The sequence below is a fragment of the Onychostoma macrolepis genome, chromosome 21 (assembly GCF_012432095.1).
Source record: "Onychostoma macrolepis isolate SWU-2019 chromosome 21, ASM1243209v1, whole genome shotgun sequence".
In the NCBI taxonomy this organism is placed as follows: Eukaryota; Metazoa; Chordata; class Actinopteri; order Cypriniformes; family Cyprinidae; genus Onychostoma; species Onychostoma macrolepis.
Window position 1 is genome coordinate 27,436,727 of NC_081175.1, and position 18,245 is coordinate 27,454,971.

At 35.6% G+C, this 18,245-nt stretch overlaps 1 protein-coding gene across 4 annotated transcripts in view; it reads right to left on the reverse strand.

The window, feature by feature from the left end:
- ctif (CBP80/20-dependent translation initiation factor) overlaps positions 1-18,245 on the reverse strand; it is an 84,838-nt gene that overhangs the window by 14,482 nt on the left and 52,111 nt on the right. For all 4 annotated transcript variants that reach the window (XM_058758541.1, XM_058758540.1, XM_058758539.1 and 1 more), the window contains 3 exons: positions 10,335-10,836; positions 9,645-9,944; positions 6,077-6,232 (listed from right to left, as the gene is read on the reverse strand). In XM_058758541.1, coding sequence (XP_058614524.1) covers positions 6,077-6,232; positions 9,645-9,944; positions 10,335-10,836 — 958 coding nt within the window. The remainder of the gene's footprint in view (positions 1-6,076; positions 6,233-9,644; positions 9,945-10,334; positions 10,837-18,245) is intronic.

Sequence of the window (18,245 nt, forward strand, 5' to 3'; positions counted from 1 at the left end):
AGTGCAAGTGCATATATTACAAGACCAAAACTTCACTGGTTCTAGCGTGTCATTTGCACTTACTGTATCACATCTGTATGTGCATTGATCAGTTGTAAATAAAAGTTCAAATGAAATCTGAATTTATGAATGATGCACTCACCTGTCGATCTCTTAATTCTCTGAAAAGATCAGGATGAGCAAGCGACAAATGCTTAAAAAATTTGATATGTTGCCTCCTCCTGTGGCAACACATGATTTATAGCAACGCAGGTGCAGTAAGGTCAGTTCGTTCACCTTTGTCATCTGTTTTGAATGCAAAGTAATGCCATGTTTCACTTCTACTGTTCTCTTTATTTATTAATTTTGGTGCGTTTATGGAGTTTCATCTGTTTGATCGCGTTGTTCTGTTGTCACGTTTACCGGTTGCGGAGCAATTTGGGAAGCACTGCCACCTACAGGTGCACTTCGCAACAGCAGCGTATGAAATACCGAATTGAGCAAAATTATGATATCGTACCGTTTGAAACATAATATATACCGGTAATTTTCCAGTACCGGTATACCGCGCATCCCTAGTCTCATCTGACCGATACCCGATCTGCAGAAAATGCCAGTATCGGAGCCGATACCGATCCTGAATATCGGATTGATGCATCCCTAGTATTAGCAGACATAGGCAAAGTGCGCAGGTTGTTAGGATTGTGCTACTTGTAGTGTGTGATGCATGGTTTGCGAGTGGTAGTAATAGTAGGGATATAGAAACACATAGTAAGAGTTGGTCATAAAATCTGAAACAGAAGTGAAGCCAGGTGTAGAAAAGAGGATCAATCAAAAGCGATACTTATGTCCCTTGCCAATGTCCCTGCACGGTAGAGTCGCACGGTGGAGTCGCACGGTAGAGTCGATGGTCTTTACACTCTTCGGTCTTCACACGAGGGCTGCCGTGATATACTAACCTTTTTTATACTCGTTTGACAAAACGGAAATTGAATTCAGCTGAACACACTTTACTGTTTCTCACAACAAAGGGCTAAGCAAGCAAAGGGCTTAGCCCTTTAACTAGTCAACTTTTATCACAACAAAGGGCTAAGCGTATATTTTATACGCCATGGCGTTAACTGCACGTCAGTCTCGTGTTAAAGTCGTTCACGAAACTACCGCCAGGTGGTGCAAAGGGACAAATTGCAAACGGACTAATTACGAAATACGAAAAATAAAACAAAATTATTTTGTTTTGTAACGATGTTCAAATAACCAAATAAAATAACAATAACATAATAATATAACATTATCCTCAAATAACATGCTCAAATTTACAGTGAGGGTTAATTTCAAAACATGGGATCGTTGTAGACTACAGCCTACGCATCAAAAATTTAAAAAAGGCTCTTTGCATTTTATGGTTATTAAACAGTAATTATGAAAACCATTCAATTTACACAATTTCCTTATGTTGTAATATTATTATTAATGAGCTTTCATTTCAATCTACATGCTAATGAAAGTTTTTGAACGAAAAATCCTGCCCTTGGCTGTTGGCTGCACGTTCATGAGACTATTGGAGTCGCAATTTACTCTGACTCACACCAAAAAATAAATAAATAAACTTGAACAAAATCTGTGAGAAATCAAGATTGATGGGCTCAAACTGCGACATGAAAAACGCCTAGAAATACTACAAAAAGTAGGATATTAACTCAGAATGTTTAGATTATGTTTAAGGAGGTGTGCATTAGCCTATGGCATAAAAAATAAAACGATTAAAAAGGTGGCTTATTGTTGAGTGTTATAGGCTAGCTAGGCCAACACATATTTTGGCACTCACATTAATGTCACAATGAACGGCTTGAAACTTACATTTATAATTATCTGATGTATTTCAGCAGGCCATACATACTTATTCGTTATCTGGCCTTTTTTTAACACATTTATTCCAGTATACAGAGCCCATGACATGCCGAAAATTATGGACATGAATTAAGAAATTGATCACTTTCTATGATTCATTCCTTTGTATTTAAAATGTGTTTAAATAATAATTAAATCATATTTTTAATAATAATAATAATACGGTTTCGTATTTCGCCATGCGTGAGATTAGGAAAATCCATAAAATAAAAATTTTTTTTTAAAAAAAGGAATTAGACAACAGTACAACTTAAGAATTTTGTTCTATTAATAATTTTATGTGAGGCTGAAAAATAAACGGTGCTTACCATCGGTGCTATAGTTTTGCTGTAGGCAGTGTACTCACTGGCAGTCCAGTTCATTATGAAATAAACAAACAAACAAACAAAACAAAACAAAAAAATATATCTAGATAGATAGATAGATAGATAGATAGATAGATAGATAGATAGATAGATAGATAGATAGATAGAATTCGGTTTGTTATATTTTTCTAGTATTTCTAGTAGTGTGTATTCGGATGCAGGCATGCAGCCATAAATGACCAACTATGTCATTATTCAACTAATCGCACGTTTATATTAAATTAAGTCTAATCCATAATGAGCCTTAACATATTCGCTCAAGCACACGCATTAAGTTTGCCACAAAGCACAGGCAGAAGTATAGCCTAATAATTATGAAAAAAGGAGACATTTTAATTATTTATTAATAAACTGTTTTCTTGTTGGCTGCAAAATGAAATTCACGGTGCTGGCTCTCATCTCCACTGTAGATTGGATGCGCCTGTAGAGATAAATGTAACCTTCACAGATTACTTAATCAGGGAGTATTTGCTTTCGTTTCGAATTGGTTCCTTTAAAAGTAGACATTTCAAGCTTTCTGTAGATATATTTCTCATGTATGTGAGGCACCCCAATTATCAGTTATTTCATTATCAGGAAAAAATTCAAGTGACGGCTCGGGCGCCTCCCTGTCATGCATGCGTATTAATCATTTTCTGCACAAACACTTGAATATGAATAGTATACTATAGAGCACATTTATTTCAGGTTACAGTATGGGATCCACATTAAAATAAATCTTCATAAGTCTACATCCGAGACAGATGCAGTTATTTGCTGTAAACTGAAGGCTATTTGATGTTTTAAAATGATCTAACGGCCGATGCCGCTCCAATTCGTTGATCATTAGTTGTTCTTGATCAAGATTAAACAGATGTATAACTCTCATAAACCTGTTTTAATAAATCGCTTTTGCATTAAATAATAAAGATACAAAGCAGGTTAAGTTAAATATTATTGTACAAATAATTTTAAAATGCTATAGACTGCGAATATGATTGCAGTTTCACATTTTGCATAGCACATCTCTTGCGCGTCTGAAATTTTAACGAATAGGACACTTCTGCATTTTACTCAAATTATATGAAAGCGAGTAAAGAAGGCTCCCTTTAAAATCACTGAAGTTGTCAGTTAATGAAGCTCTTTTTTACATTGTGTGCACTGTGAGCTTGAGTTTAGAGGACGTTATATTAATCCGTTCCTTCTTTTCAGTTTCAATGATTTAGCAAAATTGTGGCCAGGTTTTGTTTTAGTTAGGCCTAAATAATGGGAGCGAAATTATACAGTGCCTCACATTTTGCTAAAATAAAGGAAATAATTCATAAAACACGCAACAATGTTCTCTGTCAAAATAAAGGACAGGTAACGAATAGCCAAACAAAGTATGTGCGTGACAAAAATGCATGCTGTTTTATTAAAGGAATTTTAAAATATAAACTAAAAACGTACTTGTGACAAATATTAAGTAATGTGAGAATATTGACATTTTGCAAGTAAATCCATGTTTAGCCTATAGCCTAGCCTACTGAAATAGGCTACCACTTTTAATGCTACGACGCAAAGTAAACCACCATTTCTTTAGGATAATATAACACATGATTCATATTATATGAATAATACTGCACACATGTTAAATGTTTCAAATCTAAAATATGGTGTAATACTGTATAGCTTAGAGTAAATATAAGCACAGGCTCATAGGCTTAACATTTATCCTGCTTGAATTCATTCTAAGAAACGCACAAAACTTCATCAGTACTAAATTTGCATGTGAATATTAAATATTTTAACTACAGTGTTTTTCTTTCATTTTACGCTGACTGCAACCGTCAAATGTAACACATCGGCTAGGCAAAGCTGACGGCTATTTGTGAAAATGTGTTTTGATGCGTTCGCTTGATGTTAATAAATAAAATAATATATTTTAATAATATGTAACTATCAAAATATAACATTATTATAATTTATTAAAATATAATATATTAATATATATTATATGGGATTGTTTTAAAGACAAAATTCTTGTTAAAATAATTTTAAACTTCTTTGAGCAAATTTTTCACAAAAGTTCACCGTTTAAGAGGCAATTCTACATTTTTCCTAGATACAAATTAAAAGTAGATCAAATTCAGAAGAATTTCAAAACAATTAGTGAATTGTGTAGAATGCAATTGTTCTCTGCAAAAATAAAATTTTTCAAAGTTGTAAAAAAGACAATCTGAGTAGATTTTACAAGAAAACACTATTTCAGTTTTCTACTTAAAATTGCATTTTTAATTCAATACATTACTTGCCGTTTCTTTGCAATTGCTTGTGAAATTTATTCTCAATTTCTGCATGAAATCTGTTTCAAACTTTTTTAGTGTAAGTCCTCAATTGAGAAAACAGTGCATACAAAGTCCTTTTAGAGACTAAGTTTTAAAATATGTCACGTATATGAGTCCTAACTGTATGCAACTGTATATAAAAGTGACGAAACTGCACAAAAGAATCCAACAAAAGGGTTCGAGAAGATCAGAGACGCGTCCAACCCTACAGCTCCAGCAGCTTTCAAATGAACAACAGACGGTCTCTTTTCTCCCTCCCTCCATTCATCCTGTCTTTTATTTTCTCCCACACCCTCGGTGCTCCAAATACACCTGTCAGCTCCAAACTACAGCTGGATCACCTGTAATTAAGCAACCTGCTCTGCCGGTCCGCTGCGCACACAACACACACTTCACACCTGGCTGAGACGGGCCTGTAAACACACCGTAATCGCTGTCACACACCGACACAAAGTGCCTGTTAGTTCTCTCTGACCATCGTGTCGGGACGTGCCGATACGAGAGACGAATGCCATGTTAATCCGGCTGCGCTCTTGAATAGCGGCATTCATACTGCACAAACACACGCTGAACTCTCACCCAGATCACAGCTCTTTGATGAAGAATCAAACTTTGGCTTTTGACGGATCGCGTCTGTCATCACCTGAACAACTGACAGGATTCATCGCAGACAGGGAAGCCCTATTCAACAGCCATCGGGGCATTTCACCAGACAAAAAAACATCTTTAAGTCTTAAAGGCATCGGATTATGAAAAAACGAATTTTTCCTGATCTTTTGAAATGAAAGAGTTTGATGATATTTAAAAAAATAATAATAAATTACATCAGTGTTCACAACTCAAAACAACCTTGCCAGTAGAGCTGACAGGATTCATTGAAAATTATTATTATTATATAAAATGACTAAAGACATATTCCTATTCACGGTAAATTAAAAAAGATTCAAGAATTATTATTATATAAAATATTTAAAAAAATAAGATATATTCCTGTTGTAATATTTGTAAAAATATTCATGAATTATTATTATTATTTTATAGTCATCTTAATACATTTCATTCTTGAACAAATAACTAATGATAATAATATTATTAATATATATTTTTTTAAATAATCCTTATATCTCCTAAAATGTTTTATTTATTTTACTGTGAAATATTACAATAGGAATAGCCTGCCTTATTTTGTTTGATATTCTAATCGCGATTAATTTCAGAAAAAAATGTGTGAATTTTTTTAAAATCGATTGACAGCACTAATTTAAATACAAAACCATTCACATTTATACAAAAACAATGCCTATCCAGTGTTCAGCTCTGGCCGTCTATGGTGAGCTGATATACAGGAAATATATTTCAAAACAGCAGAAGAACTAAATGTGTAGGAAGTTTGTCTGGCTGTTGTTCATTCCTCTTTCTCTCCGAGTTAACATGTCATTTTTATTCATGTCTGTATCAGAGCGAGAGTGAGTCGGGTGTGCAGTGTGTAGCTGATGTGTTGTGTAGTTTGTGTACCTCTCTCAGGCAGGAGTATATGGGGCAGACCAGCACTCTGAACGGCTCACCAGCGCTGCTCCTCATGGTGCCGAACACTTCACACAGAAACGTGATGAAGCCCAGCCAGCACTCCACATCCGTCTGCTGCAGCTCCTCACGCCGCGTGAAGTCCCTCTGCAGACGCACAGAGCGAGGGAGACTGTCATGATACACACATCAACACACACACAGAGACATACTATCTATCTATCTATCTATCTATTTTTGTAAGTTGTAAGTACTGGCCTTTGTTTGTGCTGTAAAAGGTTAAAATGTTAATAAAAATAAATAAATACAAAAGACAAAACAAAAAAATTTCTAGCATGAAGACACATCACAAACTATACAAATGCATACCAAAAATCACAAATTGGCAATTTTAGAAACAACTCTCTATAATAAATCTATAACTGCATATAAATAATAATAATAATAATAATAAAAACACTGGTTCATACATAATGTTAGATTATGACACATTTTAAAAAATTCTACTGATTTGCAATAATAATAATAATAAATAAATAAACAAAAAAACAAAAAACAAAAAAATATATAAAATCAGCTTTAATGCACTTATCAAAATAACAAAAGCAGTCTTCAAACAAGCAGAAAATGTGGAATCAGGATTCAGCATAAAATAATAAAATAATGTCATGCATGTGAAATTGACAGGACTCATGTGTTTGTGGCAGTTTTTCTGCCGATTAAGGGACGATACAAGACAAATGTCATCGAAAGCAAAAATGCTATGAATTGCATCATATTTTTGTAAGAAAGTGTGACACACTAGAGCAAAACAGCCACTATTTTTGGAATCAGCAGCTTGAAATTATTAAGGAACACATATTGGGTCTCATTCAGCAGATATGATGCGATATGATTATTAAACTTCTGCAACAAAAATGCTGGAGAGATAGAAACATTGGAGGCAAGTCTGGAAGATTTTGTTTTTACTTCAAATAGCATCTCATATGAGTGTATCCGTGGCAACCAGACATTTAAAAAGCAGTGTTAAGTATAAAACAAAAACATATTAACTATGAATGGACTTTCTCACACACACACACACACACACACACACACACACACACACACACACTCACTCATGTCTGGTTTGCTATCCTTGTTGGGACTCTCCATATGTGTAATGCTTTTTCTACTGTACAGACCGTATATTCTATTGCCCTACACCTAAACCTACCCCTTAGAGGAAACTTTCTGCATTTTCAGATTTTCAAAAAACTTAATTCTGTGTGATTTATTAGCTTGTTTACCCGTGGAGACCTCAATTTAGGTCCCCACCGTGACACGAGTCCCCATGAGTCTGTGTGTATTCAGGTTTAAGTCCCCACCCGAATAGAAAAACAGGTACACACACACACACACACACACACAGGCAGCTCGTCTCCGTTCTCTGATAAGCAGCATGTGTGTTTGAGGCAGATTGCTAAATGAGTTGCAGCAGACGCGTCCTTTCAGTGGGGTCAGAGACGCCCGCATCTGTGTATCTGCGTTACATAACCCCGTCAGAATGAAAGCGTCTGCTCCAGCGTCAGACGGGTGAAGAGCACCGGTTTATGCGAGGACAAACCGGATGATTCATCCTCCTCAACACACGCAAAACTCCAGACTGAAGCTCCACACGGGGTTAACGGGGGTACTACGTACAACAAACAAAAAAATCAATAACAACAATAATTATATTCGAATATTATTATTAAGACAAATCATTTTAATATTTCAATTACATTATTATAATATTATAATTATATTTTTATTACTATTTTATAATCATCTTGATATATAAATAAACATTTTTGTACTTTTGACTTCATCCGTTAAAACAATTACACTATCATTAAAAAGTACGTTTTTTCTTTTAGAAATTCATAATTTTATTCAGGAAGGATGCATTAAATTGATCAAAAGTGACAGTAAAGATATTTGAAATATTGCCAAAGATTTCTATTTCAAAGAAATGCTTTGAGCTTCTAATTCATCAAACAATCCTGAAAAAAAATTATGTACCCCAGTTCCCACAAAAATATTGAGCAGCACAACTGTTTTCAACATTGATAATAATCAGAAATGTTTTTTGAGCAGCAAATCAGCATCTTAGAATGATTTCTGAAGGATCACGTGACACTGAAGACTGGAGCAATGATGCTGAAAATTCAGCTTTGATCACAGGAATAAATTACATTTTACAATATATTCACATAGAAAACAGCTCTTTTGAATTGTAATACCATTTCACAATTTCTGCAGTTTTTACTGTATTTTTAATCAAATAAATGCAGCCTTGGTGAGCAGAAGAGGCTTCTTTCAAAAACAAATCTTACCAACCCCTAACTTTTGAATGGTATATACACAAAATAATAATATGAAGTAATATGTAGAGGACATATTATATAAAAAGTGATACATCAAAAGTGATGTAAAAATGTAAACAAAATGTTTAATTTTGTCAAAAAATACATGGGTAGCATTGGTAGATGCCTACAGTACCTTCCTTTCACAATCCTGTTACTGACACGTTAGCAGGATCGTGCTTGTTTGATGCAGCGTGTGCTGGTCTTTGTGTATTTGTGAGTGGTTGGAGCAGGATGTGTGTTTTGGCCGCAGCAGAAGCGGGTCAGAGTTCTGGTGTCACATCACAGTGAGAAATGAGTCTAACAGTCAGTTCCCAAAAACAATGACAAAATACTTAGAGCTTCACCACCGAAACCACAGTACAGACAGAGACACACCGTACAAAAACAGATATATATCCCTGCTGCTTCACAAATCAATTAAAAGTTCATATTATATATTTTTTGTTAATGTAACCTTGTTACTGTTAACTAACATTAATTTAATCAAAATTTGGTAATTGATTTGGTTAAAAAATTAAAAAATTATATAATTATATATATATTTCCTGAGCTCAATCATCTAACTATAATAGCATTTAAATAATACTTTAATAACACTGGATTACACATAAAGTTAGCCAAGCTGGTCATAATTTAGTTTGTCATGGCCATTTTCAAAAACGGCTGTTCTTGTTCATGTAAAATGTAAATCGTGTGAGTCACTTTTTTTGGTGTTTTTGATTATAAGGGAAAACATAAAAACCTTCATTTTCTGCATTCCAGAGGAAATGAGGCTGAACAAATGATGGCAGAATTTCATTTTGAACTGTTTCTTCAAAATCTATTCATTAGCTTTCAGAAACTCTTCATTTCAAAATGAGGTGGAAGCATTCGGGGCCTAAAAAGTCCCTTTTGTCCAATGAGGAAATTGTACAGGGTCACTCAGCTGAATTGCAGGCGTGAGTCACATCCTGATACTTCGGCTTCTTTAAGCCCTTCAGAAAAAGAGGAAGAAGAGAAATTGCCGATGCAAAAGAGGAACGAAAGAGCTGAGATGGATGTGGTTGGGCAGCAGGTGGGATAACATTTGTGAATCTTGCAATCCGATAGGTCCTCAGAGACACATCACTGACCAACAGGAGACAACCTGCAGAACGTGATCAAGTAAGTTACGAACATTGAGTTCTTACCTGTAACATGTTGAGTAACAGAGAGCGGAATTTGGTTCCTTCCACCATGAACAGAGCCATCTTGTCACAGAGTTTGGCTGCCGTGGCCGCAAAACTTCGGTCGCTGACCGCCTTGCGGTAAATCGTGTGGACGATCTCGTTCAGCGTCTCCTCCGAATCAGCCGAGTTTTGCGCCTCCTCCATGAACGTGGTGAGCTGATTCTCCACGCCGCTGCTGTTGTTCCTCATGCTGTTCAGAATCTCTAACAATCTGTCCATTCGGTTCCGCTGAGGTCCGGCCATCGCCACGGGAACTTCCTCCTGCCAATCAGAGAACAGCGAGAGCGGTCACATGACTTAGCACACAGAGGAAGAGCATATACTACGTTTAAAAGTTTGGGATCAGTCCGATTTGAAAGAAAGAAATTAATACTTTTATTCAGCAAGGATATGTTCAAATTGATTAAAAGTGACAGTAAAGACATTAATAACGTTAAAAAAACATTTGCATGTTATTTGCATGTTTTACCACAGTGATAGTGTGTTGCTAACATACTTCTAGCTTCTTTATGCTTTAACATATTGTAAGCATATTTTACGACATTGTTAGTGTGTCGCTAGTATATTTAACGTTTCTGGCTTGTTTTAGCATGTTGTTAACATGTTTTACCACACTGATAGTATGTTGCTAATGTATTTAGCAGCAATCACCTTCTCTTTCAATCTCCTCCTCAGTCTCTCTTTAGACGACTGCAGTAAGCAGATCTTCCCGCTCTCCGTCTTCTCCTCCTTGTCTCCTTTCTTTCTCTCCTCTTTCGCAGGCTCATCCTTTGCTCCTTTCTCCATATGGGGCACCGGCTCCTCATGTTTTACATTCTCTGTCTCTTTGGTATTGCGTGTGAAGCCCCTGTCGGCCCCCGAGGGGCCCTGATTAAAACAGTTCGTCAGGTGTTTGGGATGCTGATGCCAGCGGCGGTTCTGGCTGTAGCCGTGATGCGGGCCGCCTTGCCGCCCGCCCTGGTTCTGCTGGCCCTGGTAACCCCGCCCCCCGTGCTTAGTGCCGGCACCTGATTGGTGGTCTGTGTTGGGCTGCTGCATCTGATTGGGCTGCTGCTGCTGCTGCTGTAATCCCTGCTGCTGCTGCTGAGGATTCTGGGATTTCCCAGCAGCCCCTCCTCCTCCTACTACTACTCCAGGCAAGCGCTGCTGTCTCCTAGAACAACAACAAAAAGAGCTAGTTATCGTTATGTCAATGAGCTTGTTGTGTGGGGGTTTCCAGGGTGTTGCTAGACAGTTGCTATGGCATTCCGAAGGATTTTGTTTTGCACGTTGCTATGTGGTTGTGAGTGTTTTGAGTAGTTGCTAGGGAATTGTTAGGTGGTTGCCAGTATTTTGAGGATAAGGTGTTGAAATTAGTAGTCAATGCATTGTTGTGCGGTTGCTAAGGTGTTCTGAGTAGTTGACAGGATGTTGCTAAGCGGTAGAGAGGATGTTCTGGGTGGATGAACAAATACACAAAAATAAATTAACGCACAAAACAAGCAAAAAATAAACAAATAAATACACAAAACAAATGAATGCATTAAATAAATAAATCCTGGTGGATGTTGCTGTCAACATAAACAAACAAACATACACAAAAACAAATAAATGAAAATAAACAAATATATTTGTATACATTTTACACACACACACATATATATATATATATATATATATATATATATATATATATATATATATAATATTGTATATTCTATAATAATATATTAATAAATTATTTAATTATTATTATTAATATAACAATTATTAATCATAATTAAAGGGGTCATATGATACGATTTCTTGTTTTCCTTTTCTTTAGTGTGTTATGTAGCTGTTTGTGCATGTATACGATCTGCAGAGTTACAAAGCTCAAAGTCTCCCACAAAAAAATTTATTCTATCTAAAAGAGAAGGCTGATCCAGACCGAGCTAAAACGCCTCATTCAAACACGCCCCTGCATGTCTACGTCACGATGTGGAAATATTTGCGTAATGCCACCCAAATGTTCACGCAAAGAAAGGCGGCGTGGTTTCAGTAACCGCAGTAGTGTTGATGCAGCCGTGTCAGGGAGACGCTGTGTGTTTCTATGCGAAAGCAAAATCACTTCAATTGGCCTTCTGAAAGTAGATGCAATTAGGAATCATTGGTTAAGATTTGTTTACAACAGAACAGCACAACCCAAATGTTCGAATTTGTGCAACGCATTTTATGGACGACAATTTCGTGAACCTAGGAGAATACAAGACTGGCTGTGAGCAAAAGCTATTTCTAAAGAAAAAAAAAAAAAGGGTAAATTCTGACTTTGCTATGACAATCTGGCGATTCAGAATCAGCGACTATAAGTATGTTTTGTTACTAGTTGAAGTATTTGCTATTGACTGTGTGTGTGTGTGTGTGTGGGGAACAGGGTCTCATCACAGCAGAGTGTACAGCCAGTCAGAAATCACAGCACGCCAACTGTCTTAATCACGGCTTGTGTACTGCAAATACATACGAGCATCATCACTGTGTCTGTCACACGACTGTTCCCCTTTCGGGAACTTTATATTTATTTTGAAAGCTGAAGCTCGTGATTATGGTAAGGGGCGTTACATCTCCAACGCACGCTTGTGGTGTTCGGCCAATCACAATGCACTGTGCCAGCTGGCCAATCAGAGCAGACTGTGCTTGGCAGAAGGAGGGGCTTTGTTGAAAACGACAAGTTTGAGAGAGGCGGGGCATAGAGGACCTATAATCATTTACAGTATTTGAAAAATAATGTGTTTTTTGAACATTAAAGCATGTCAACATATTCTGTTACACCAAATACACAAAATAATGATCTTTAAAATAGAATCATATGACCCCTTTAATTAACAATAATTCTGGTCAACACTACAGCGCAGATTACACAGACTGAATTTTAAGAGTGTCCTGATGGGTGGTCAAGTCTGAATAAAGCAAATAAATAAATACAAACAACAAATAAATAAAATCTGATAGACGCTGCAGAACAACTCACATGCAATAAGAGCGTTTTGGTTGGTTAAGTCAAAATAAATAAAATAAAGCAAAGACATATCATTTTACGAATGATTTTTACTGATAATCGACATGATACACTGACAGCCAATCAGAATCCATCAGGCTTCAAAGAGCTTATAATAAACAACGTCTGTGTCCTGATGTGAACATTAATATCTAGTTATCTTCATAGCTGTAGTTTTTGGTGTGAATGGGCCTTAACCCTGAATATGAGCAACAGTAATAGTGAGGATTGACTTAAACACCACTAATAATAACCACAGTCACACACAGTGTGTTAATGTGTGTGTAATGATTTACAGCAGATGTGAGTCAATATGTAAACACCCAGATCTCCAAGTTTGCAGCAGGCTGATGGGACGATCTTTCTTCACCAGCAGATTCCAGTCATCCTAAAGACCGACACTGGATTATGGGCTTTACTGTGTGTACATTACATGTGAATGCATACTGACGTGTGCATTCAGAGTGCGCCGCGTCACGTGTGAGTGTGTTTGTGCACATTATGCAAACAAATGCTGTGCAACACTGACTTCAATAGTCTGACTATTTACTCTTTTCAAAAAAAGACAATATTTGGATTCAACAGTTAAACATTTCACAAACAAACTGTAAAGCACTTCATCTAAATTAGGTGCAAACTGAGTTTCAAAAGCATTTTTCTGGCATCACTGAAAGCAAAATCCCAACCAAATCAAAATATGTGATGTTTAATATACAGGAATTTGGACCAATGAGATTTCACTATGACTAAACAGAAACCAACATGAACAGCAACATAATATGTCAATATGAAACAAAATGAACATTATGAAATTTTGCATGTTATGCAGCATCTTCCAGTGTCAGCACTGTAGAGTTATAAATACTAAGTGAAATAAATTTAGAAAAATTAAACCTTTTATTTCAGCTAGTTGCTGAGGCAACATTTCTAATTTTCATTTAGTTTAAAATAAAGTACTAAAATGACTAAAACTAAGCTAATAATAAATACTTAACAAATAATAGCTAATAATAATAATAATAATAATAAATAAACATTAAGTCAAATAAAATAATTTAATTTAATTTAATTAAATTTAACTAATTGTCTAAGTAATAAAATGACAAACTAGAAATAAATAAATGCAAAAAAAAGTTACACATTATACAGAAATAAAGTACTAAAAAACAAAAAATAATACATAAATTAATAAAAACTATATAAACATTAACAAACTAATAAAAAAATTATAAAAACACAAAATGACAAACTTTAACTAAAAAATAAAGTTTAATTCAAAATGTTAACAAAAACTATAATATAGTATATCAATGATACTAAAATAACACTGTTATAGAGGAACAAGGTAATATTTTACTGCTTCTACGAAGAATAAACAAGCATGGAGAGTCCTGTAGCGAACATAATCTACAACATCAGCGGACACTTCAAAGACTAACGTCTTCACTAGTGACCATGAACAAACGTAACCTCTGTGGTATTCTGTGCTCTTTTAAACCCTCACACACATGATGCCACACACACGGGAATCTCCTCACTCAGAGGACGGGCTTCACGTTTGATTGACAGCTTTAGAGCGAGGCGTCCAGGTTAAGGTCATGTTTGACTGTGGTGTTCTGGTTTTACTAGGGGTTAATTTTAGGGGAGACACACTCAGTGTGCTGAATGACAGATCGAAAATAAGACGTTGAGGTGCTGACCGTCACATTCTTCAGGCTTTACGCAGGTTAACCCTTGACGCTGCTCCGCGGGAACATGTTTCACACAGATGCTTCACGTATCTATTCCAGCATTGGCGGAAATACGAAAAATGACACATATAGACCATGACTGAAAAGTTTGAAATGCTTTTGAAAAAAGTCTTGTCTGCTCACCAAAGCTGCATTTATTTGACCAAGGATATTGTAAAAATTGTGAAATATTATTACAATTGAAAATAACTTTTCTAACTTTTATATTGTAAAAGTAATTTATTCCTGTGATCAAAGCTGAATTTTCAGCATCATTACTCCAGTCTTCAGTGTCACATGATCCTTCAGAAATCATTCTAATACTGTATTGACCCGAATATAAGATGACCCCCCTTTTTCCAGATGTACCTTTTGGAATAAGGCTTTTTAAAAAAAAAAAAAAATCTTGTCAACAAATTTGTTTTGAAAGTATGGTAAATACTGGTAAAATGTACCAACAATGACACTGAAAAATATACACTTTTTGATATACCATAAAAATAACAGGTAGCCCATCTGAATTATATAACAAGTAAGCTATGCATCTCATTGTAGCCTACCAAAATTTTATTAACAATAGAAGTGAAATCTTATTGTAGTCTTCTAATCTGGGTACTGTCTTATGTTTGAAAATCACTTACAGAGGAAGTTTGGTCCCATCAGGCTAACATGACAGTCACGACTCCTGCTGTTGTAAACTCTTCTTTTTCTTTTGTTTTCACTCGCGATCTTTTCAACACACATTACATTACGTATTTCATGGCACACTCGTTTTGTGTGTATTTGTCGCCACCTATTGTTGTGGGTGTATTATTGACATGTCAAAGTCTAGACCCTGAATATAAGACGACCGCGTTTTTCATTTGTATTTCCAAGAAAAAAACATTGTCTTATATTCAGGTCAATACGGTATGCTGATTTGCTGCTCAAGAAACATTTCTGATTATTATCAATGTTAAAAACAGTTAATCTGCTTTATATTTTTGTTGAAACCGTTATGCATTTGATTTTTCAGGATTATTAGATGAATAGAAAGTTCAAAAGAACAGCATTTATTTCAAATAGATATATTTTGTAACATTATACATTGTAAATGTTACTTTTGATCAATTCAATGCATCCTTGCTGAATAAAAGCCCTTTCTTTAAAAATTAATCTACATCTACAAAAATAACATTATTTATATTATAAATAATGTTATAACATGAATATATGGAATATATATATATATATATATATATATATATATATATATATATATATATATATTATTACTATTTGTGTGTGCGCGTGTGTGTTATATAAACATGCAGCTTTAGCATTTTAACTCATTTCTTTAAAAACCTTGCGAAAGCAAATCTCAACCTTGCACAAATGCAGATCTCAACAGAACACAAATAAGTGTTGAGATGAAAAGAATCTTTGAGGAAAAGTTCAGTTTGGAGCAGATTATGATGATGTCCTTGAACGTGTTTTTGAGAAAAATCAAAGCACTTCTATCCATTCATTCAAAATCAGACATCTGCTCAACAGAATCATCAAGAGACTTCAGGTGTATAGAGTTCATCAATATCTCAATTAGATGTAGAAATTAACCTTTGACTTTGAAAAATATGAAACAAAAGTTGGAAAATGAACAATGTTAGATGTTAACCAAATACATCTAACATCAGAATGCATTTAAATGCATGTTGTACATTGTGTGTGTGTGTGTGTGTGTGTACCTCTCACCGACATACACTTCTAAGCAGCTCAAGAGCCAGATTGAATGTCGTCCACACCCAACCCTTCCCTTCCCTTCCCTCATTCACACACACCACAATACAACAAAAAGCTCTGAGAAAACCTCTTACATAACATTAACATCAAGTGTTTGCTTTACACAAGATAAACCCTGATTGACAGGTCTGTCATCGACAGGAATCTTCACACTTCACGCCTGCATCATGGTCAACTTAAAGATCTCGCTCACAACACACCATATTTGAATTAACACAAATAAAAATAAGACTGAGGAACAGAAGAACAATGCATTCGATATCTCATATTGTTGATCAAAAACTCAAAATACATCCTTCTAAAATGTTCAAGGAGACAAATAACACAAGTGAACCTTGTCATCTGAAAATGATGACATAATGAATAGAATAAAAAAGCCCATTTTCTCCATCACAGAACACTAGTTCTCCACCATGTGCATAAAACAGATCATCTATAGAATATTCTAGAAGCAATGACCCCTGTTTCTGTGTTTTTAATTAATGTCTAGAAGTTGTAGACCAATACACTGCCAAGATCGATATATCAGCCGATATTTGGCATTTTTTAAATTTCGGCATTGAACCGTCAAGTGTCAAACATTTCTTTTGACAACATTGGGACATTTATTTGGACATCATCAAACTCTCAAAATATAAGCCATTTTTTAATTATTGGCACTGAACGATACATTTTTCTGTTTGACCTTTAAGTCTCAAACCTTTATTTTGACAGAAGTGGGACTTATTTTAGCACAGCTACAAATTCTCAAAATAAGTTATACATCGCTCATTCAAGCTAAAAGATTTCGTTTACAGAAGACAGTAGTCTATATTTAAAGGTGACATAGAATGGAAAACTATATTTACCTTGGCATAGCTGAATAATAAGAGTTCTGTACATGGAAATGACATACCGTGAGCCTCAAACACCATTGTTTCCTCCTCCTTATGTAAATCTTGTGAATGCAAAAGACCACTGAAAAATAGGCGAATCAGAACATGACACCGACTGTGATGTAACAGTTGGGATCACTAATAGTTACGCCCCCAACATTTGCATATAGCCGCCCATGTTCTAGGCCAGCCGCCAGCCGAACCATCATCAGTTCTGCAGGTATTGTGAAGAAACAAGCGAGGACAACAGCGAAAATGGTAGATCACGGAAATGAATGTTATGCTCCAGGCTGTGCAGGGGATGTGAAGTGCAGGGATGGGTTGGTGTCTGTATTCAGAAAGGCACGGAAAGCAAATAACGCGTTCTAATAAAATAACGCGAGCCACTAAAGGGACATGGTTAGCTTCTTGTTAGCGGTAGCCTGTTACATTACAGTACATAAGATTACACTTACCACATAAACAGAGTAAGGAGAGATGACTGAGGATGATGGCGAATGATTTACAGATCCTGAGCACCACTGACAAGCATCTGAATATTGTAAAATGTGTGGTAAGTACTGCCGCTCCATAGTATAAACAGAGTTCGTGCGATCGTGAATCTCGAAAGTAAAAGTGAAACTAAAAAGTGATCGAGCATTCCAAAGCAGTTTCAATGCCCCGCATATTAATAGCAGCTCCCTGATTACCGCATTTTATTTATAGTATAATTACCCAACGATATAACTGCGCAAGAAAGTATTGAAATATATATTTTCCTCCCTGTGTTTCCTTCCTCTGAGCTACTGAAATGAGCAGCTCTGTGAAACAGCCAGAGCAGAGCTCAACATTATTATTCATGACCCTTCCAAATAAGGTAATAACAGACCATTTCATTCTAGGGACAAATCCTAGGGTTTTAAATGGACATGTAAAACCGTTTCTGGAGAATTTTTGCCCTTACCTAAGCCACATACCTTCTGTGTAGATATCAGAGAACAATTTAAAATAGTGCACCAATGCATTCTATGGCACCTTTAAATAGGCACAAATGAAAAAAAGACTGAGAAACAGAAGCACAATGCATTTGATACCTCATATTGGTGATCAAAAATTGAAAACATATCCTTCTAAAATTCACAAGAGGACAAATAACTTGGGCTATGAAAATGATGACATACCGAAC